General features: G+C 50.3%; 1 protein-coding gene and 1 long non-coding RNA gene across 16 annotated transcripts in view; one reads left to right on the forward strand and one right to left on the reverse strand.

The window, feature by feature from the left end:
• Positions 1–3,869, reverse strand: part of LOC123612164 (uncharacterized) — a 29,843-nt gene extending 25,974 nt beyond the window's left edge. For 2 of the 6 annotated variants that reach the window (XR_012504806.1, XR_012504802.1), the window contains exon 1: positions 327–3,868. This is a non-coding gene — a long non-coding RNA (uncharacterized LOC123612164). Of the gene's footprint in view, positions 1–326 lie in introns of all 6 variants that reach the window. The other 4 variants (XR_012504803.1, XR_012504804.1, XR_012504805.1 and 1 more) reach the window with 3 other exon arrangements.
• On the forward strand, positions 3,715–23,112 carry HDAC6 (histone deacetylase 6). 10 transcript variants are annotated; one of them, XM_045505141.2, is made up of 29 exons: positions 3,715–3,853; positions 4,981–5,103; positions 5,186–5,314; positions 5,450–5,538; positions 7,637–7,721; positions 7,825–7,865; positions 8,596–8,692; positions 8,838–8,935; positions 9,926–10,030; positions 10,155–10,223; positions 14,610–14,736; positions 14,842–14,907; positions 14,997–15,056; positions 15,139–15,228; positions 15,553–15,659; positions 15,749–15,816; positions 16,065–16,236; positions 16,320–16,448; positions 16,591–16,759; positions 17,099–17,232; positions 17,752–17,820; positions 17,911–18,103; positions 19,498–19,647; positions 21,094–21,268; positions 21,379–21,791; positions 21,876–21,980; positions 22,113–22,259; positions 22,356–22,484; positions 22,689–23,112. In XM_045505141.2, the coding sequence occupies exons 2-29, from the start codon at positions 5,011–5,013 to the stop codon at positions 22,755–22,757; spliced, it is 3,378 nt and encodes a 1,125-aa protein (XP_045361097.2). In that variant the 5' UTR covers positions 3,715–3,853; positions 4,981–5,010; the 3' UTR covers positions 22,758–23,112. The 10 variants fall into 10 exon arrangements, with proteins under 10 accessions (XP_045361097.2, XP_045361100.2, XP_045361101.2 ...); XM_045505144.2 differs by having other exon boundaries at positions 5,189–5,314; XM_010968133.3 differs by lacking the exon at positions 3,715–3,853 and adding an exon at positions 4,234–4,252.
• Positions 23,113–23,253: the final 141 nt, after the last annotated feature.

The following is a 23,253-nucleotide window of genomic DNA, read 5'->3' on the forward strand; positions in this document are numbered from 1 at the left end:
ATTTCTGTCCTCACCCTACCCTAGCTCCATGGCCCTGACCCTCTACAGGAAGCCTTGCCTACAGCTGTACTGGAACTTCTGACCAGACTCTGCAGAAAACCTTTTCCTTACTTTCAACAGAAATCCTAACCTGACTCATTTATATGAATCTCCGACCTGATCCTTTATAGGAACTCCTAACCTTCCCCTCTGGAAACACTCTCCTGACCCTGCACAGGAAGCCCTGATATGACTCTCTACCACAGCCCCTGCTCTGGCTTTGTCCCGGAAGCCCCACCCTCGCCCTGTATAGTAGCCTTGTTCTGACCCAATAGAGAAATACTAACCTGAATCTCTGGAGGTAACAGTGTCCGACCTCTGCACGGGATCTTTGTCCTGACACCGCACAGGACCACCCCTCCTCTTCTGAGTGCCAGCAGGAACTTGGGTCCTGAGCTGGTACAGAAAATCCCACCCTCACACTCAACGGGAACCTTTGGCTCTTGAGAGACATCCAAGAAACAAACCAGTATAAAAATCACCTGTACTGTATAGGAAGCTCTGCTCTGACCTTGGTAAACAATCCACAATCTGAATCACCATGATCACCTGTCCCGCCTGTACAAGAACCCCTAGTCTAACCCCAACAGGGTCACCTGATCTGTCTGTCCCCAGGAGCCTAGCTCTGATCTCATATAGAAATACTTGGCCTGAGTATGCTGTGATCCGCTGGCCTGACTCTCTACAGAAAACCACCCTCCTGGCCTCTAAAGGAGCAGCTAATCTTCATCTGCACAGCAACAACAAAAAAATGCCTTCACATTCTTCCCTCTCACTGTACAATGTCTCCACCCCGCATATTTTTCTACAAACCTGCCTTACCAGGAAATAGAATCATTCTCCTGACCTCGGACAAGAAACACTAACTTGGCCCTAAAGAGAAAGCCCTACTTACACCTACACAAGAACTCTTGTCCCAATACTTTATGAGGGGGAGGTAATTAGGTTTCTTCATTGATTTCCACTTAGACGTGGTACTGGGGATTGAACCCCTGACCTCTTGGTTGCTTAGTATGCACTCTATCACTTGAGCGATCCCCTTCCCCCTTGTCCCAATACTTTTTAAAGAGAATTCTCTTACAGCAGTGCTATCCAATAGAAATACAATTTGAGCCACATGTGTAATTTAAATTTTTCATGTAGCTGCATTGAAAAGAGGAAAAAAACAGGTAAAATTAATTTTGATAATACACTTTACCCAATATATTTAAACAGTTGACCCTTAAATAATGCAGGGGTTAGGGGCACTGACACCCACGTGCAGTTGAAAATCCATGTATAATTTAGTCAGCCTTCTGTATTCTTGGTTCCTCCATATCTGCAGTTTAACATCCATGGAGTCAACCAACCTCACAGTGCAGTACTGTAGTATTTATTGAAAAAATAAACTGCACATAAGTGGACTCAGCTCAAACCCGTTTTGTTCAAGGGTCAACTACATTTCATTTCAATACATAATCAATATGAAAGTTATGGAGATATTTTTTCATACCAATTTTTTTGAAATCCAGTGTGAATTTTACACTTACATCTCAAGTTGGACTGGCTACATTTCAAGAGCCCAGTAGCCCCATGTGGCTAGTGGCTACTGCACTACACAGCATAGTTCTGCAGTCTATAAAATCCTGTAGCACGCACAATTATAGGCTCTTCAATCTTGTTCCCTTTCTTCCTGAGCTCATTTACTTTTCCAACCTCCCTTACAGTTAGATATGGACATGTGCCAGACTTCTAACCAATAGAGTATGGGCAGAGTAACATACAACACTTCCAGGCCTGGCCCATAAAAGTCTCTCAAACAGTCCTCCATGATACTCTTTCCCCATCTACCAGATGAATAGTGTGAACTCCAAGTGTTCAGAGGAGAGCAGAGGTGCAAAATGGAAGTTGTCTGGGTCCATGAATAACCAGTAATATTCACACTGGATTTCACATGAGTTAGAAATAAACATGTGTTTGTGAAGCCTCTGAGATTCTGGCTTTTACAGCACCTAGCATAATTTAGCCCAATTAGTAACAATCTCTTGACTGAACCTGGACATGAACAGCTGATCTTATGTCTATATGAGCACAGCTCTGAACCTGTACAGAAACACCTGTGCCGACTCCAAATTGGGTTACCTGATCTCTTTATAGGAACCTGTCATAATGCAGTCTAAGGAGCCCCATCCTGAACTTGGATGGGAATCCCTAGTCTGGAGCTCCCTAGAAACAACTGCTTCGTCCTGTATAGAAACCCCTGCTTGGTTCAGTAGAGGAACAACGCATAACCTCACTCCATCCAGGAACATTTGTTTGATCCAGTAGAACACCAGAAATGACTTGATCTTGTCCATGAATCCCTGTCCTCACATCTCACACAAGAGGAATACCTCTCCCCAGGAAGCATGAAACCTCTGCACTCATCCTGCAAAAGAATCCCAGCCAGATAAAGGAAATCAAAGACTGACGCTCTACAGCGGGGATCAGCAAACTATGGCCTTCAGGCCAAAGCCAAACTGTAGCCTGTTTTTACTTTTTTAAAGAGAAAGAAAGAAAAGAAAGGGAAGGGAAAGAAGGGGAGGGAGCGGAGGGAAGGGAAGGAAGAAGGAAAAGAATGGCCAACAAAAGAAAGGGAAAGAAAAAGGAAGGAAAGAAAGAAAATGCCACAGAGGCCAGATGTGGCCTGCAAAGCCTAAAATATTTACTATCTGGCCCTTCATAGAAAAAGTTTGCCCACCTCTGCTCTATAGGAACCTCTCTTCTGACTATACAGAAAAAATGGGCCTTGGCCCTTATAAGACTTCCCTACTCTTTCACTCTGCTAGCATCACAACCTCAGAATGTTCCTCAGTGTTTATCATTGTACATGTACTTTTTTTGGTGTATGTAAACATTTAAAGGTTGTGACCCTCTTCCACTGGGACAAAAGACATGTTCAGGTAGGAAAAGAGTGGAAGGGAAGAAAAGGCTGGAACTGGGGTTTGCAATAGGGTCAGCAGGCCCAGCTACTGGGTGGCAGGGCTGTCAATCTGTTGGTTAGTCAGCGATGCTGAACCCCAGACCGCTTATCTCTCCCGCCCCAGCCTACAGCCCGGTAGGAAATGGTGAAGAATGAGAGAGGGAGATTAGGAGGACAAACCAGCCTCCTGTGGGGCTGATACTTAGACATTTAGACACGGGGTGGGAGGGAGTTGGGGGGCGCGCGTGGGGATAATCCCTCAGGCACACACTTTCTATTACAGCTTGGGAGCAGAGGTTTTCCGGTGGAGGAGGCCGAGAGGGAGAGCTTCGGCCCAAAAAAACCTCTCTTCCCGAGGTCCATTCTGGCCCTCGGCACTATTATCACAATTTTCCAGACGAGGAAACTGAAGCACAGAAATGTTCAGTAACTTGCCCAAGGTCACATGGCTAAGTCGCGTAACCTCAGTTTCCTTATCTGCAAAGCAGCCTTAATAATGAGAACTACCTCATAGAATTGTGGCTTACACAACGCCTGTCACACAATACTTGCTATCATCACAATTCCTTGCCCCTTCTAAGAACCCTTCCGCTCCGCCATCCGTTTTCGCGGCAGGATATTAATAGCTAACGTTCGGCGAGTGCTTCCTGTGTACCACCTTAGTGAATATGAACTCAGAAAATCCTCACATTTATCATCATCACCACTCCCATTCTGGTCGCCACCAGCCTCATCCAGTTTCCACCCAGCTCCGGGCCCAGCCACCAGCCCGCCCGCACTACGTCATAACGGCGCGTCGCGCGGGAAGCCACCGGGAGAACACGCCCCTTCCTAACTCCCTCGCTTGCTTGCGTGCCCTCGAGTCATCGCACGGTATAGTTGGCGGGGGTCCGGAGGGCTTCTAAGATGACTGGACAAGGACGGAGGGACGGCGGCCTTGGCCGCCTGGACGACAGCCGCGGTGGTTGGGGGAGGGGCGAGCTTGAGCCCGAGCGCCGCGTCGAGCCGCTGGCGGGCGCTTCACGCAGGCGCTTCACGCAGGCGCAGCACGGCCCGCGTCGCGCGTTGACGACAGACGCGCCGGCGCGCCGTTTGTCAGTTTGCCGGAGGTGTGGTCCTGAGGCAGGATCCCCAGTGTGGGCGGTATCAGGGCGGGCTGTGAAGGGACCCGGCCCAATGGAAAAGCGGAGCTCAAGCACCCGCGGCGCGAAAGGTCGTCGGGAATTTGGCAGCGCAAGACAAGGGCGGAGTTTGAGAAAGGGGCTGCGCCCAGTGTGTGAAGGGATTGGTCGGCGTCGACGGCGGGGCCGGGAAGGGGGGGAGGGGCTGGCGGGAAGCGGTTAGGAACTGGCTGAAGGGACTTGGTGACGCGTTAGGGGTGGGACCTGGGCAGGGGGTGGGGCCTGGTGGAAGGAAAGGGGCAGTCTCCTGAGGAGCTGGGCTCCTTGAAACGTTGGGGGCGGGATCTAGCCAAGTGGAAGGTGCCGGTCCGGCCCGATAAGGGGTGGAGTTAAGTGGGTCGTTAAGGGTGGAGTCGGGGCCCGGGCTGGGTCTGGCTGAGTGAAAGGGTGGGTGATAATCCCGGGAGATTGGCTGGAAAGGGCAGGTTTGCGAAGGGGTGGGGTCTGGGCGAGGCTTTGAGGAATGAAAGGGTCTGGGAATGGGGCTTGGTAGAGCGGAAGGGGCGGTGATTAGCTGGAAAGGGCAGGCTCTAGAACGGACTGAACCAGGGAGTTAGTTTGCTCTTTGAAAGGGCAAGATTTTGAAAGGGAAAAGAATAGTGTTAAGGGGGTGGAGCATAGTGAAATGGGCGGAACCAGATGGAATGGACATCCCGTTGGAAGGAGAGAGCCTTGAGAGGCGGAGTTTAGAAGGCGGTGGGGAATAGACAGCATAAGGGATGGAGACTAGCAAAGGGGGCGGGGCCTGGGAAGGGGCTGGGATGTGGGGTCCTCAGGGCACTCGGGCCCCTACACAGTCACCTCCACCCCACCTCCCAGAACCGCGCCAGGGGTGAAGTCTCCCCAGCCATGACCTCCACTGGCCAGGATCCCACCACAACCAGGCCGCGAAGGAGTAGGCACAGCCCCCACTCGCCCCCCCACGATTCCAGCGTCACCTTGGTGAGGCCCCAGAGAAGCCCAGATGAGGGGGAGGGGGAGCAGCAAGCCATGCACTGGACTCTGACCCTTCTCTGTTTGGCAGAAGCGAGGTGTTAAGAAGGGTGCTGCACTCCGCTCCAGCCCTAATCTAGCGGAGGTAAAGAAGAAAGGCAGAATGAAGAAGCTTAACCAAGCAGCTGAGCAAGACCTAATCGTGGGGCTGCAAGGACTGGTGAGAGAGGCCTGGCCACAATTTAGCCTCCTATGACAATCAAAACCCTGAGGTTCTCCATCCTGGACACTGTGGGATGTTCCTTTTGACTCAGGTCCAAAATGCATCAGTTTCTTCCATTTTTTTTCCCTGCAGGATCTGAACCTTGAGGCCAGGACACTGTTTGGCACTGGCTTGGTGTTTGATGAGCAGCTCAATGAATTCCACTGCCTCTGGGATGACAGGTGAGGCTGGCTCCTCCAGGCCATACCCATACCACATAAATATACACACTTAGAGCCCATTAGCAAAAACAAATCCTTCTTACTCTAGCCTGGAGACTGGAAGCAGATGATTTAGGCAGATGGAGCTGAAGCTTGAAAGGGTTCTTTTCATTTAGCCAGCAAACATTTATTGAGGACCTACTGTATGCCAGGAGATGGTGATACAGATGTGTCTGACAAGACAGACAGGGTTCCTTTTCAAGGAGCTGACAGATGAGTAGGAGAGCAGGTCATTAAACAGCCATTAGCAGTGTTAGGTGTTTAATGAAGGAGGGCTTAAAATGGGGATTCAAGGGTGTTTAATAGAGGACCCAAGACTAGCATCCAGGGTTCCCAGAAGGCTTCCTTGAAGAAGGGACGTCTGTGCTGAAACGGAAGACTTACATCTCCCATTTGGTCACACGTTATAATCCATCAGCAAATTCTTTTGGCTCTGTGTTCAAAATTTGTTCATTATCTGACCTCTCCTCGCCACCTCCACTGCCACCACCATCATCACTTACCTAGACATGCAGAGGCCTCCCTGCTTCCACCCTCACCCCTGCTACCTGTTTTCCACTCAACAGCCTAAAAAAAAAATGTACAAGATGATATTCTCTCTCTCAAAATCCTTCAAGGGCAGACTGTTGCCCTGAAGGTAAAGTTCCAATTCTTTACCCTGGCCTTGAAGGTTCCACGTGATCTGGCTCCATATCACCTTGGTGACCTCAGCAGCCAGTCCTCCCCCTCATTTGCTTCGCTTCGCTTCACGCACCCTGGTCCCCTTGCTGCCAGGCACTCTCTCATCTCAGGTCTTTACCCTGGCCAGTCCCTTTTCCAGAGATTCGTTTTCACCGTTTCCTCTCCCAGTTAACATCACATCTCAAGGAGGCTCTCAGAGAGGGCTTTCCCTGACCACTCCCCTTCCCCCACACCTGAGCTTTGGTATATTTCTAGCTCACGTCATTGTTTGTCCGTTATTATATTTATACGTTTACCGGTTTAATATCTATCTCCCCTATCCCAGTGGAAGACTCAGGATGGCCAAAGACGTCATTACTTTTTTTTTTGGTAGGGGGTAAAGTAATTAGATTTATTTATTTATTTTCAGAGGAGGTACTGGGGATTGAACCCAGGAACTGATGCATGCTAAGCATGCGCTCTACCACTGAGCTATACCCTCCCCCCAAAAGACTTCATTATTGAATACATACATATCTGCCATCTCCTGAGGTGCTAGGAACACAGCACTAAACAAAACCAATGCCTGTCTTCGTGGAGATGACATTTTAGAGGAGAAAGACAAATAGTAAACAAAGAAAGAAAAAGTACATTATATAGCATGTGTGAAAGAGAGGTACCGTGGAGAAACACTGAAGCAGGAGGGAGAGTAGCAGAAAGTGCAGTGGAAGGGATGCTTCAGTTTTAAATAGGATGGTCAGGGAAGGCCTTGCTATTTGAGCAGGGATTGGAAAGAGGTGAGGAATGAGCGCTGGAGACATCTGGGAGAAGAGTGTTCTAGGCAGGGAGAAGGGGTCGCTGAAACGTACTTGGCCTGATTGCAGAACAGGGAGGAGACCTGTGTAGGAGAAGCAGAGTAAGGGAGAGCGAGAGCAGTAGGAGATAGGGGTCACAGAGGTGATGAGGCAGATCGTTAAGAGCCTTCTGGGGCATGGAGAAGACCTTTGCTTTTACTCTGAATGAGATGGGAGCCATGAGAAGCTTTTGAATAGAGGAGGGACATGATCTGATTTGAGTTTTAACCGATGTCTGCCAGCCATGCAGAGAAAGGACTATGGGGGGAGCAAGGGCAGAAGCAGGGAGGCCAGTGAGGAGCTGAGTGCAACAGCCCAGGCGAGAGGTTATGGTAGCAGCAGTGGAGGTGAGGAGGGAGCAGGCTCTGGATGTATTGTGAGAATGGGGCCAACAGGTGCCAGGGATTACTCCAAAGTTTCTGGCGTCATCCCCTGTGGGAAGGTGGATGGGGAAGATGTGCAGGAGCAGATGTGGTTCTCACCCGTGTCATACACGTGTATCTGTATCTACATCTGTATCTATATCTGTATCTCTGTCAACCCAGCTTCCCTGAAGGCCCCGAGCGGCTCCATGCCATCAAGGAGCAGCTGATCCAGGAGGGCCTCCTGGACCGCTGCGTGTCCTTTCAGGTGAGTCCCCCCAGCCGACACCCGGGGTGGAGGGCGGCAGCTGGCAGGACCTGAGTACAGCTGGAGCCGGAGCCTTAGCCCTTTATTCCTCATGTCTCCCCAGGCCCGGTTCGCCGAAAAGGAGGAGCTGATGTTGGTTCACAGGTGAAGGCTTGGGAGCCTTGTAGGAATGGGGAGGAGGCTTCCCTGGGCCAACCAGGACAGGCTGGAGGCTTTGGGAAGGAATGTTGCAGACTCTGACTTGCCTTGGGCAAGTCACTGAGCCTCTCTGAATCTCAGCGTCATCGCCTGTAACCTGGGAGCTAGTAAACATAAGTTCCTCAGGAGGGTTTGATATATGGCTGCTTAGAATGGTGCCTGACAGACATATATATCATCAGCCCCTGCTGAGCTTTGTTGTTGTAATCTGGTGTGTGAACAGATGGTAATATGTGGAAAGAGTGATCAGGAGGTCCCCCCAACGGGCTGCAGGAACCCAAGAGTAAGAGGCTGGGTGTGGTATGGCTCAAGGAAAGTTAACTTGGCAGTATGGGTATCAGAGCTGAGCTTTAAGAAGAGAAAGAGTCAGATGAAGAGGAAGGCTGAGGGAAGGGGAGGTACAGACAGCTGGAACAGTCTGGCCAGAGGCCTGGAGGTAAGATTTAGTGTGGCCAGAGCAGAGGGCAAGGGATATCACTGGAAATGAGGCAGGCTAGGGAAGGAACAGGGAGTGTGTCCTGTATCCCAGCTAGTCCCCCGGGTTGACCACTGGGGAGGCCTGATTTGTCCAAAGGTCTCGTGCGTGGAGGACTCAGCTGGGAACAGGATAGGGCCCTGGCTCAGGGCCAAGGAGGGAGGCAGGCCCTTGACTCTCATCCCCTGTGTGTGTCCCCAGCCTAGAATACATTGATCTGATGGAGACAACCCAGTACATGAATGAGGGGGAACTCCGCGGCCTAGCAGACACCTATGACTCAGTTTATCTGCATCCGGTATGGATGAGAACTGTGAGGGCAGAGGGTGGTGGCAATCCTACGGTCCCCTATTCCCACATCCATCACACCCTGGGGGGAGCAGCTGAGTGGATAGGGCTGCTCTCTCCCTCACTCCCTCTGTGGCTCCCCACTGTCTCTCCAGAACTCATACACCTGTGCCTGCCTGGCCTCAGGCTCCGTCCTCAGGCTGGTGGATGCAGTCCTGGGGGCTGAGATCCGGAATGGTATGGCTATCATCAGGTAGGACCCAATAGCATTTGGCTTTTTACATTAAGAAAAATTCCTTTCTCAAATGTAAAAGGTAATAGTATGGGTAGTATATTCACATGGTATGAGAATCAAATGTTAAAAAAGGTTGGGAGACGGGTACAAGTAAAAGTCCTCCCCACCCCTTTCTCTAGACACCTGCTTCCTCTCCTGGAGGTAGTCACTGTAACCAACAACTCGTGTCCTCCCAGGAATAGTCTGGGCCTATTCATTGACTAAATACCATATTTTGTTGATTCTAAGATGTATATTTTTTCCTATTTATAACATCTTGAAATCCAGATGTGTCTTATAAACAACGGTGTCTCAGACTTCCTTTGGCAGCATTTTCTGTTTTGTTGTTGGCATGTAAAATCACAGTACATCTCATCATCATTGGCATCCCACAAGTGATGAAATGCAAAGGATGTAGCTTTTCTCCTCCCCTCCCCCATTTTTGGCCACAAATGGTGGTAGCACCCGACATACTCCCTTCTTTACCGTTCATTTTTCACTTATACATCTTGGAAAGGTTTTCTCTTAACAGTGTCTAGCTTAGACCCACGTAGAATACCATTGTCCAAATGTAGAGTAAGTTAAGCAGCCCCCCTACCATTGGGCATTTTGGTTATCTCCAGTCATTTGCTGTTTCCAAAAAATGCTGCAGCAAATATCATCCATTTATAAATATGTTATTTCACCCTTTTTGTTATATAGGTTGTGGACTAAGTCCCCAGGAGCAGAAGGACTTGGTAGGAGGGTGTATGCATTGCTAATTTCAATGAGCATTATCAAATTTCCTTTGGAGAGAGGACTAGAGTGGGGTTGAGGGTCTATGGCTCTAATTACTTAGTTCCTGGCAGATTTGCAGGCATCGGTACTGGGGGAGTTGGTGGTCCAGGATTAGAGAGCAGGGAAGAGTCCATCTCTGCAGAGGAGGACCCTCCCCTCCACTCAATCTGTCACCTTCCCTGTCCTACCCAGACCTCCTGGACACCATGCCCAGCACAGTCTTATGGATGGGTATTGCATGTTCAACCACGTAGCCGTGGCTGCCCGCTATGCTCAACAGAAGCATGACATTCAGAGGTCAGCAGCAAGCAGCAGGGCGGGTGTAATGAGGGTGGCACAAGGTGGGGTATCCTGATTTGGAAGTTTCCCCCAGATGCACCTTGATCTTCTTACAGAGTGTCCGCCTCTCTCCCACTCACAGGGTCCTTATCGTGGATTGGGATGTACACCATGGTCAAGGGACACAGTTCACTTTTGACCAAGACCCCAGGTATGCCACAAGTACCTGCCTCGATGCTAGGCTCCTAGCCACCCCCAACCTTTACAGGCCCAGCCAAAAGGGGCCTGGGAGGGAAGGGAAGGCATTGACATTTGTTGTACCTGCCCTGGGAACAGACTCTGTGCTGCTCTCTGTTTGTCTGCTATCTCTCCTAATTTTACACAGAGGCAAGGACTATTGGGTTCCCCATTTTACAGATGGGGGAACTGAGGCTTACAGGTTAAGAGGTCACAGAGAAATTGAAGAGACAAGATTTGAGCCCACAAATATTTAGAGATCTTGTTCACCAATTTGCCCTGGAGCTGGAGTGAACCTCGAATTACTACTTTACTTTTTCTGATTATGACAATACTGCAAATTATTTGTTTTAAAAATTAAATAATATAGAAATGTCTAAATCAGCGAGTCTTCTGCAATTCCCATCACCTCAAAAATGCCTGTTGATAGTTTGTGATATCCTTACAGAATTTTTCCTGTAGATGTATGAATAGTCATCATTATCATTATTGTTATTAACACACTGCCACTACATGTTCTTCAGCAACTTGCTTTTTACATTTAACAGCATGGTGTGGACCTCTCCATGTTAGTGCCTCTGAAAAGCGTTGTGTTCTTTGTAAGGGCTGTACTGTGTTCCCTTGTATGGCTATACCTCTGGTCATTTAAACCCAGGACACTTACAGTTTTTGCTATTACAGACAATTCTACAGTAAATAGTCTGGTAAATATATGATTTTATACTTCTCTGAGTATATCTATAGGATGGATTTCCAATTCATCAGAGGGTCAGTGTGCTTTAAAGTCTGGGATCTACTGCCAGACTTCCCTCCAAAAAGAGGGAAGTAATTGAGCCAGTCCTTGTCAACTGAGGACACTACTAAATAGTTGTTGTTTTGTCCAGCCTTTTATTGAATCTACTGCATTCATTCTACTTTTCCCCATAGTAACTGAGCTCCTATGGCCCATTCTAATTTAGGTTGGTTGGTCTCTAAACATTGCTTTATTATTTTCCAGCATTCCATGTTGCTGATAAATGTCTATATATCAGTCTGATTTTAATTTCTTTTCAATATATTTTCCTCTCTAGAAGGTTTTAAGTTCCTTCTCTTTATCCCTGGTGTTACGAATTTTCACCCCACCCCTTCATTCTGCTTACCAGTGATAAATATTTTACACCTCTCTTAAATCCTCAGAAGCTTTCTTCTGTTAGATCTTTGATGATTTCTTCTGCTGTGTTCTCTCCGGCCTCTCCTTGTTAGTCAGATGTTAGACTTCCTGGGTTGATCCTCTATGTCTCTTGTTTTTTCTCTCATGTCTTCTGTCTCTTTCTCCCTTTTCTCTGTGTCCTGAGAGATTTCCTCAACTTGACCTTCCAGCCCTTCTGCTGAATGATGTATTTATGTATTCTTTTAATCTCCAAGAGCGCTTTCTTCCTCTCTATGTCTGTGCCCTCTCATTCCTGATATTGTTTTTATAGAGTACTAATTAGAAGAGTTAAATTTCTTCTGTTCTCTGCATTGCCTTTTTATTCTGGGGCTGGCTGAACTGGTTTCTTCTTGGTCCTTCTCTGTCATACTCATGGTTTTTCTCAAATGTCTAGGGATTTTTATTTGGCCATTTAAACCTAAGAACAAAGCGCTGTTGCAGATGGCTGTCCTGAGGCTGCTCTGCTGTGGTTCATGTAGGTCTATTCCTAAAAGGCACTTCCCTGGGATGGGGGCAGGAAATATCCACTGACAGGTCACAACTTTAGGGAGAGTGGGCAAGGGAGATGAGATCTTGCCAAATGCCAGAAAAAAGGGGGTCTCTTTCTGGGGTGACCTCTTTTTTTTTTTTACCCTCAGCCTTGCCAGAGGTTTGTCTATTTTACTTATCTTTTCAAATCTGGCTTTCTGCTTTTTTGGTCATCTCTACTGTTTTATTGTTTATTCTTTATATTCATTATTTTTTCTGTTTTTATCTTTTTAAGTTTCTTCTTCTTATGTTCTTTATTTTGGTCATTTCTAGCTTCTTGAATTGACTGCTTCAACATTTATCAGCTCATTGGCCAATCTTATTTTATCTATACCTGCCGTCACTGCTGCCCTCCTGTATTATGTTGAAGTTAATCCCAGATACCGTATCATTTCTTCTGTAAATATTCCAGAATATATCTCTAAAATGTAGGACTTGTTTTATACAAAAAAAGCATAACCACGGTATCATGCTTAATAAAATTAACAATAATTCCTTAATATCATTAATCGTTCTTTTTGTTTTAATAAATGTATTGGAGGCAATAGCTGTGTTCTTTTGTGGATATATTACTGACTATATGCATTAATATGGAGAATTGTGAATATATTCAGTGCATTCTTCCCTGTGAATAAGAATGTATAAATGAAAAAAAAATTATCCATGCCCTTCAACCTTCCAGCTCCTCATCTTTCAGTCTCTTAACTCCATCAGCAGGGTCCTGAGGTGGAGACAAATTGAATAGTCCTTAAAGTACTATTATGAAGGAAAACAGGTAAACTAAAGCTAAGTAGTGAAAAGGAACAAGTAGTGGGGAGGGTATAGCTCAAGTGGTAGAGCACATGCTTAGCATGCACGAGGTCCTGGGTTCAATCCCTAGTACCTCCTGTAAAAATAAATAAGCCTAATTACTCCCCCCACCAAAATAAAATAATACAATAATAAATAAAATAATTTTAAAACATCAGCCATAAATTTAAAAAAAAAGAAAAGGAACAAATAAATTTAGTGAATTGGCTATTCAGAATTGATTTTGTATGCATTGACCTGGATCTCTGCTTGATTTCTCCAGAAGGGAAACCTCAGATCATCTTGGGTACCCTCCCCAACCTGCTCAGCATGGGAGAGGGCACCCTGGGGCCCCAGGAGCCTCAGACTACCTTCCAGAGATTGTTGAAGTCTCTAATTGTCTGACATCCCTTCTCCTGTCTCTGTCTTTCTGAGTTGATAACTTGTTTAAAATTCCTTTAAATTCCGCTAGGATTGTTGGAGAGTGAGGTGGTAAACCTGTGCTGTCAGTTCACCATTCTTTCACTTAAAGTCAGTTGAACTTATTTTAAGATCTCCTTCTGTGTGCTTTATAAACTTAGTTTCCTTGGGTATTAGTTCTGGTTGTTGATTCTGGTGGCTTTCTTGTTGAGTAGACTGTCTTCAGGTTTTCTCTTTATTCCTTTCTTTCCCTGGTGATGATCTTTACAGTCTATTGTGGGTTTTATCTATCAGAGTCAAAGGTAAAACAGTCATCTCCCATCTACTCAAGACCAGAGCTTTCACATGGATTTCATTTCCCAATTCCAAGAGTTTTCTTCAATTTCAAAATTCCTTTTATGTCAATTGTGTTTAATTTCACAGCTACATTATCAGCATTTATTAAAATGTGACTATTAGGTTTGTCTAGATCCGTTGCTTACCACTATTTCTTGCATTTCCCTAAAAAAGAAAAAAAAATGCTGCCCTAAATCCTTTCTGGAACAAGAAAGGGGGTGGATGAACAAATGGATGGATGCATGGGTGGATGAGAGATTATTCACTTTGATTGCCTCAGTCAGAATCAAGCCCTCCTACTGGGCTTACTTTTGGAACATATACCATCGTGTCTTTTCAGTATCTGTTCTTTGTGACAGTGCCCCTCACTGCTCTGAGTGTTCAATTTCTCACCTAGAAAATAGAAGTAGTATTTATAGGTGGCCTGCATGGTATTGGGGAGAAGGAATTGCCCCCTCACTGGCCTCATGGAGCCCCAGTCAGCATCCCCAGTCCAGCTCCAAATATAGAGCCAAGTCCCACCCCTCCTAACCCCTAGACCCTGAGTCTCCCTACTTCCTTCAGGGGAAACAGTAAGGTTCCTGGCCTGGCCTGACATTCTTTTCAGTCTTAGCTGGCTCCTGCCAACTAAGAGCCACATGCCCCTGTGGGCTTCCAACGTCATAGTGCTTGTCCTGCTGTCACCACCTGGGTCACAGGGGCAGGTGGGTGGGCAGGCATGACCTCGAGTCCCCCATGGGGTCAGGAGCCCTAGGGGGTGGGAGAGACCTGATAGTTCTCAGGGTCTCGGAGCTCGAACCGGGTGGGCACCGAGGCAGGGGGGTAACAGTGTTTGCTGAGGGAGGAGTTTCAGTAAGAGACCAAATGAATGAACGAGTAAGGTGATGGATAAGTAAATGGAAGCATTAATGAATGAGAAGATGAATAAGTTGGCAACTGGATGGAAGAATGAATGAATGAATGGGTGAATTAGAGAATTCATGGGGAAATTAATGAGAGAATGAGTGGTTGAGTAAACTGGTAGTTATGGGTTGGGTGTGCCTAGGGAGGGATTGACTCTCTCCTCAAGCCCCACTTCTTTTTTTCTTCTGCCTCCAGCGTCCTCTATTTCTCCATCCACCGCTACGAGCAGGGTAGGTTCTGGCCTCACCTTAAGGCCTCTGACTGGTCCACCACAGGTTTTGGCCAAGGCCAGGGATACACCATCAATGTGCCTTGGAACCAGGTCAGTGTCTGTCCACCCTTAGCCCCCAAAGTGAGGCCCATCCCTGCCCTTCAGCCAGTTCAGGGCTGATGGCAGGACATCCGCATCATGCCCCTCTGTCTGCAGGTGGGGATGCGAGATGCTGACTATATTGCCGCTTTCCTGCACGTCCTGCTGCCAGTTGCCCTTGAGGTCCTGGGGGTCTGGGGTGTTCTGGGGCAGGGGTGATGAGGGATGGGCCATGAGGGCAGGTGTCCTTATATAGTCCCTTACCCCTTCAGTTCCAGCCACAGCTGGTCCTGGTAGCTGCTGGTTTTGATGCCCTCCAAGGGGACCCCAAGGTAAGGCAGGCTGACGGGGATGGCAGGTGGGCAAAAGGTGGTTGCACAGTGCCAATCTGACCCTCCACATCCCCCCCCCCAGGGCGAGATGGCCGCCACTCCGGCAGGGTTCGCCCAGCTGACCCACCTACTCATGGGTCTGGCAGGAGGCAAGCTGATCCTCTCGCTGGAGGTGAGTGTCTCACTTCATCTCTCGGCCCGGGGATCCTGGAAGACGTAAGAACAAGACTTCCACGTCTGGCAGGAGTTCCTGTCCCAGCATTTCCACTTACTGGCTGGACAACTTCACCTAAGTCACTCAACTTCCTTGTGCCTCTGCTTTCCTTATGGAAAGCGGGCAACATAATAGTGGTAATCACCTCATTGTTCAGTAAACAAAATGAAGTCACCCTTCAGGTGCCTTGTTGCTTGACATGTAGTCAGCATCCTAGTATCATCACTACTCTTCCTTTGTCATGTCTGGTTCTTTCCTGACCTCCCTCACACCTCCTCCCAGGGTGGCTACAACCTCCGCTCCCTGGCTGAAGGTGTCAGCGCCTCGCTCCACACCCTTCTGGGAGACCCTTGTCCCATGCTGGAGTTCCCGGGCGCCCCCTGCCGGAGGTGAGCCTAGGTGGAGGAGGGGAGAAGCGGGACATTCACGGCTCCCTCTGGGGTCATTAGGTCACATTTTCCCTCCCCCTGCCCTCCAGTGCCCAGACTTCTGTCTCCTGCGCCCTGGAAGCCCTGGAGCCCTTCTGGGAGGTCCTGGTGAGATCAGGTAGGAGGCAGGGAGTCTGCTTGGTGGGGGGTTGGGCATGGAATTAGCTGGGGGAGGAGACTCTCTTCCTGGCCCCACTCTGACTTTCCTGGGCCCCCTTGGTGGGGGAAGGTCAGGTCCTCTCTCTCCCTGGGCCCTGGTTTCAGACCTCCCACTCCTTTTTAGGTTTAGGTAAACTGAGTTCCAGAGCATTACGGGGACCCAGGGTAGGGGTATAGGAGGAAGGTAAATGTGACCTCCCCTTGCAGCTGAGACCCCAGAGGAGGAGGACACCGTGGAGGAGGAAGATGTGGAGGAGAAGGAGGAGGAGGGACTGTGGCAGCCCCCTGAGCTCCCAATTCTGACATGGCCAGTGCTGCAGGCTCGCACAGGGCTGGTCTACGACCAACAGATGATGGATCACCACAGCATGTGGGACAGGTATGCAGTCAGCCAGGCTAAGTGGGAGGTGGGGAGACCCCCGTTCAAGCACTAAGCCCTGCCTCTGGTCCCTGCACTCCTAGCCACCACCCCGAGATGCCTCAGCGCATCCAGCGTATCATGCGCCGTCTGGAGGAGCTGGGCCTTGCCAGGCGCTGCCTGGCCCTGCCCGCACGTCCCGCCACGGATGCTGAGCTGCTCACCTGCCACAGGTCAGACCCCCGTGCCTGTGGTTGGAGGGGGCCTCAGACCTCACAAGCCGCCCCAAGGGCTGGAGCCTGGGCTTGCGTCTCTGGTATGTGGAGGCGACCAAATTACCTGACTGTCCCACGAGTGCCCCATCTGTGCCTCCAGTGCGGAGTACATGGGGCGTCTACGGGCCACGGAGAAGATGAAAACCCGGGAGCTGCACCGCGAGAGTGCCAACTATGACTCCATCTACATCTGCCCCAGCACCTTCGCCTGCGCGCAGCTGGCCACTGGGGCCGTGTGCCGCCTGGTAGAGGCTGTGCTGGCGGGAGAGGTGCGTCTACTTTGGGGAGGAGACCTGGGGCTCGGGTTTGGGCTGGCTCCAGCTCGGGAGAGGAAGTCCTGGGGCTGGGGCTGGGGCTGGGGAAAGAGGCAGCTCTGAGAGTTGGGCTGGGCCTGAGGAAAGGGAAGGGGGAGCGGTCCTCAACAGGGAGGGCCCCCCCCCCAGCTCACTGGAGGCCTTGCTCACGGGGAAGTGCACCCCGAGGGGTGGGGGCCACAGGGCTGGGAGCCCCTAGCAGCTGGTGGGCAGGAGAAAGGGAAGTGGGGAAGAAAGGGAAGGGAAAGCTGTGAGGGTGGGTGGTCTAATCTTTGCTGCCTGCCCCTCCCCCAGGTTTTGAATGGTATTGCCGTGGTTCGTCCCCCTGGACACCATGCAGAGCGGGATGCTGCTTGCGGTTTCTGCTTTTTCAACTCAGTGGCTGTGGCTGCTCGCCATGCCCAGGCCATCAGTGGGCATGCGCTGCGGTGAGGGGCCCCCCCCCAGCCTGGTGCTTACTTAGCAGGTCCCATAGTGTGGCCCCTAAAGTTACCCAGAAACACCAAGAATCCATTTGCCCAACGCTTCCAGAAAAGGATCAAGGATCTAGCCTCTCAATGCTTACCCAGATAGGACCCATAGATTGTGGCACCCAGGTACTTATAAAACGGAATCCAGGATTCGCCACCCGAGTTCCTGGCCCCTGATGGCTATCCCAACAACTCAGGGTCCAGGCCCCTGGCGTTGCTTCAAAAGACCCATGATCCAGCCCCCAGCGCTTACCCACACAAGGTCTGGGGTCTGGCCCTGAGGACTTGCTCGGGCCCACCATGAAGCCCTTAGGACTCTGATAGAACCCACAAGCCTGTCACCCAGTGCTTTCCCCAGGGACCCAGGGTCCTGCCACCTACAATAAATGTTCCTGCACAGAGACTCCAGGGATCTAGCCCCTGCCCTCCCCGTGGAGGTGAGTGTCCCAGATAACTGAGACGCTGTCCTCTCCCCAGGATCTTGATTGTGGACTGGGATGTCCATCACGGTAATGGAACTCAGCACATATTTGAGGAGGACCCCAGGTGAGGGGCTAGGGCAGGGAGGTGGGCGGGCCAACTCTCAGGGGTGCCGGGGCTAACCAGCCGCGCCCCCTCCCTGCCTCCTCCCTGCAGCGTGCTCTACATTTCCCTGCACCGCTATGATCATGGTACCTTCTTCCCCATGGGGGATGAGGGTGCCAGCAGCCAGGTAGGTCAGGCTGCAGGCACTGGCTTCACGGTCAACGTGGCCTGGAATGGGTCCCGCATGGGTGACACCGACTACCTGGCTGCCTGGCATCGTCTGGTGCTTCCCATTGCCTATGAGGTACGGTTCAGGATGTAGGTGACTGTGTGGGAGGCAGCAGTGTGCATGTGTCTGACTCCCAGGTGGGACTGTGGGTGGCTGTAGTGATGGTTTAGGGGGAGGCGATGTGACTCTGAGGGCCTTTGGGCCGGTGTACAGTGGCTGTAAGTGACTACCTTCTCTGTGTGTAACTGTGGTGGACTTCTGGCAGGGCTGGGGTGGTCTTGCCTGGGGGTGTGCCTGGCTGTGTACGTGTCCTGTGTATACACCATCACTAGTGCCTGTCTCTGTGATGGTGGCCACATGTGACGGCCATCCCTGTGGAAATGCACATGCAAGGTGGGGAGGGGTTCGAGTGTGTGTGAAACTGCATAGGCACCTCTTTGTCACTGCCATTTCTCTGTGTGATGGGTGTGATGTTGTATGTCACTGCACATTGCTCTCTCTGTGACAGCTGGTGTGTGACTTTCTGTGTGGGGGAGGCTATGTATGACAGTCATCTCTCCGACTGTCTCCTGTGACCTGTGTATATTTGCCTGACTCTGCATGAGTGGCTGTAGGTAACTGCCTTCTATGTATAAAGTGTGGGTGTCTGTGGCAGATCGTGTGCCCATAGCTGACTCAGAGGGCAGATGAATATGAGTGCCATCTCTGTGACCTCTGTGCAGGTGTGCATGTTCAGATGTGTTCGTGGGTCTGACTGCACAGTGGCTGTGACTACCTTCTGTGTGTGTGTAACTGTGTAAAATCATGTGAGTGACTGTGTGCAAGAGACCACCTCCTGCGGGCACAACAGTGTGCATGTGGCTATTGTGACTGTGGTGATGGCATGCATATGATTGTGTCTGGGCTGGAGCAGCCGTGGATTACTGTTCCCTGAGAAATTGCGAGTGCATGCGGGTAACTAGTACCATGTATAGTCCTGTGTGTCTGCACCTCTCTTTGGCGCTGTGTGTATAAAGCCCTGTGTTGTGCATGTGTCCCATGTTTGACCCAGGAAGGGGAGCATGTGCCTCTTGGTCTCACGCTTGGGCATGTATGTGAGGACGTATCTTTCTCTGTGTCTCATGTCACTGTCTCTTGATGTCTTAGTCTCCATGTTTCACAACTCTACTTCATGTCCCCGTCCATCCTAGTCCATTTCTGGTGTCTCCATATCTCTGTATCTCATGTCTCTAGGTCTTGGTCTGATGTGTCCACGTCTCCAAGTCTCTCTTGTGTCTCCATGTCCTCCCCTCCCTCATTTTGAAGCCCTGGTCTTGTGTCTCCTGGACTCCTAGTCCCATGTCTCCATCTCTCTGACTTGCATCTCCCTGTCTTCATTTGTCCTGGTCTCCATGTCTGGGTCTCCCTCAACTGCTGCGTCCTCAGGCCCCCACCCCCATGCCCCTATGTCTCTTCTCTCCCTGCCGCAGTTTAACCCAGAGCTGGTGCTGGTCTCAGCTGGCTTTGACGCTGCCCGGGGGGACCCGCTGGGTGGCTGCCAGGTGTCGCCTGAGGGCTATGCCCACCTCACCCACCTGCTGATGGGCCTGGCCAATGGCCGCATTATCCTGATCCTAGAGGTAACTCTCTTGGTCCCTCTTCCCGCAGTGGGAGGGTGGTCGGGAGGCCCTGCCCTTTCTACTGACTGGCCGCGACACTCAGGGCTGTTTCCTAAAATCTCCTTTGAGTGTCCCCACCTGGGCTTGTGGACTCACATTGGGCATTAATAATAATACCAGCAGTAGCAACTTTAATTGCATGCTCACTAAGTACAAGACACACTTCTCAGCACTTTACATGCATTATTAATGTGTTTATTCGACAACAGCAGTCTCATGAGGGAGGGTCTGCTGACCTCGTCATTTTCCTCTCAAGATCAGGGAAACTGAGGCACAGAGAAGTGTAGTAACTGGCCTGAGGTCACATATTTAATAATGGCAGAGCCAGGCCTTGAACCCAGACAACCTGACTCCGGAGTCTTTTCTTTTTTTTTTTTCTTTTTTTTTGTGTTGAATTATAGCTGATTTACAATGTTGTGTTAACTTCTGGTGTATAGCATAGTGATTCAGTGACACATATATGTATGTGTGTGTATATAAATATATTTTTTCCTATGCTTTTTATCACTACTGGAACTGCCTCCAGCAAGTTCCTGAGACAAAGTAAATTCACTGACCTTTTGTAAATTACTCAGTACCCCACCCTCTGTGCCTCAGTTTCCTCATTTGTAAGGTGCAGCTGGCTAATCACAGAGGGGTGCCTGGCATATGGGAAACACTATACAAATTCTGTGACTGCTTCTTTTTACACATTGTTCACACATTAGTTTAACCCTCTCAGCAACCTTCTGTGCTGTTATTTTTACTCCTTTACAGACGAGGAGAATAAGTTACAGAGAGATTAACTGCCTGGTAAAATGTCCCACTGTGCACCCAGGCCTGCTTGTGGCGGGACAGGGTAGTGGACTCTTTAATCACATGGCCCAGGTTCCAACCTCAGTGCTACCTCTTAACGGCTGTCATGATGTCAGACAAGCCATCTAACCACTCTGAGCCTCAGATTTTTTATCTGCAAAGAGCAGAGACTGGAGGTTCCTATAGAGTGAGAGAAAGGGGGGTTCCTGTACCAGGTCAGGACAGTGGTTCGTGTAGAGAGAAAACCAGTTGTCCATGTACCAGGTCAGGGCAAGGGCTCCTGTGTGGTGGGGCCATAGGAACTTGAGTACATGTGGTTGTGGGATTCAGTACTTAGAGTAGGGCCTGGCACACAGCAAGCATTTAATGAAGGTCAGCTCTTACTAACATTGCCGTGAGTACTGCTATTGTTGTGGTTTTTATCTTGCACTTTACATCACAGTTTATCCCCCTCAACAACCACTTCACACAGTGGGTGCTTCCCATCTGACAGATTGTGGGTTCTTGTGCTGTGGACCCAAAGGGGGATTGGAAGGCAGGTCATCTTGTCTCCCAAATTCCCTGAGGACTCGCCGGCAATCATACCTTTCCCTCCTCTTTTCCTTAACAAAGGGTGGCTATAATCTGACATCCATCTCGGAGTCCATGGCTGCCTGCACCCGTTCCCTCCTTGGGGATCCACTCCCCATGCTGACCCTCCTGCGGCCCCCACTATCAGGGGCCCTTGCCTCGATCACTGAGACCATCCAAGTCCATCGCAGATACTGGCGCAGCTTGCGGGTCATGAGTGAGTGGGCATGGGGAATTGAGGGCAGTGGGGGCTCAGGGGAGGGCAAGGATTAGAGGCGGGAGAGAGGGTAGCACCCACACTCAAGGATCTCTCTCTCATGGTTCCAGAGGTCGAAGACAAAGAGGGACCCTCCAGTTCTGAGTTGATCACCAAGAAGTCACCCCAACCAGCCCATCCTGGGTCAGCCAAGGGGTTGACCATGCCAGAAGGGAACATTCTGGATGCAGGCCTGGGAAAGGCCACCTCAGCATCATCCGTGAAAGAGTCCGCTTCAGAGACAGCTGTGGTGGAGCTCACTCAGGACCAGTCCTCAGAGGCAGCCATAGGAGGAGCCACACTGGACCAGACCACCTCGGAAGAGGCAACAGGGGGAGCTGAGCCGATCCAGAACCCTCCAGCCTCATGCCCTGTCAACCAGACTCCTCCCACCTCACCCGTACAAGGAGCCACAACCCAGGAGCAATCCCCCAGTAAGCTGATTGGGAATCTCAGGACCTTGGAACTGGACAGTGAGCCTCAGGTAAGGCCCACCACACTCAGGTAGGGGGAAGAAGAGACAAGAACTGGGCCTCCTGGATACATCTCTTAACCTCTGTGTGTATAGGAACCCCCCGAAGAGAAGGGGCTACTAGGAGAGGCAGCTGGAGGTCAGGACACGGATGAATCAGTGCTGACGCAGGTCTTTGGAGACCATGCTGACACTGACCAGGTGAGGTCAGGGAGAGGTGGGAACAGTGGCTCCCTTCTCTCACCTGTTTCTTCCTCTACCTGGGCGCGTGTGATATAGGAACATTTGATGGGAAGATGGAGTCCCTAGCTGACTCAGTTTCACCTACCCCAGGTCATGTTTTATGCTGTGACGCCACTCCCCTGGTGTCCCCATTTGGTGGCAGTATGCCCCACACCTGAAGCAGGCCTCAGTGTGACCCAACCCTGTCAGGACTGTGGAACACACCAGGAGAACTGGGTGTGTCTGTCTTGCTACCAGGTATGCAGCTAAGGAAGGGGATGGTGTGGAGGCTGGCCCAGGAGCAAACCACAGGTGGGAGCTGATCCCCACCCAATACTTGCTCCCCAACCTCAGGTCTACTGCGGTCGTTACGTCAACGGTCATATGCTCCAACACCATGAAGGCTCGGGACACCCGCTGGTACTCAGCTATGCTGACCTGTCTGCCTGGTGCTACTGCTGTCAGGCCTATGTCCATCACGAGGTGGGCCCTGGGCAGACCCTCTAACACGTGCACACTCACCCCCACCCCCATACACACACACCCTTAGGGGCAAATAGAGACCCTTCTGCATGCGGGCTAGTCCAAGAGACAAGGCAGTGAAGGGCTGGAGCGGGGGCAGCCTCCTGGCTGCAGTAGGAGGGTGCTCACTCTCTTGACTCCGCCACTCTCTTGCCTCCTCCTCAGGCTCTCCTAGCCATGAAGAACATCGCCTACCAGAACAAGTTTGGGGAGGATTTGCCCCACTCACACTAAATCCCAGAATGTGCTGCTCTTCACCTGTGAAGCCCAAGAAAGACCAGCCTTAGTTCATTCCAACCTGTATCTTGGATGAGGGGCAGCCTCAATCCTTCTGATCCTGAAGACCCTTTACAACTCCCCAAGGGTGCTGATTTAAGTGTAAATACTTGTACGCGGACTGTGATGATCAGTTGGAGATCTCCCCCTGCCTGCTCGAGGGACTCCATCTACTCTGCCAGAAGTAAAGTGGGGCAGCTCAGCGGCCCCAAGACAGGGCTCATATCATAAAGATGATACTTTAGAGGGAGGGGGGATCAACTGGCAGGTATTGGCGGGGTTGCATATGTAATAAAGTACAAGTTGTTGCAAATCTGGAGAAAGCCTTTAACTTTGGGTAGAGAACTCCACACTCCTGGCCAACACGGCTAGTGAGTAATGAAGAAATGAGGGTACGGATCTTTATTGGGTTGACCCCCTGCTGACATCCAGTGCCCCAAAATACTAACTGGAA

The sequence above is a fragment of the Camelus bactrianus genome, chromosome X (assembly GCF_048773025.1).
Source record: "Camelus bactrianus isolate YW-2024 breed Bactrian camel chromosome X, ASM4877302v1, whole genome shotgun sequence".
Classification (NCBI taxonomy): Eukaryota; Metazoa; Chordata; class Mammalia; order Artiodactyla; family Camelidae; genus Camelus; species Camelus bactrianus.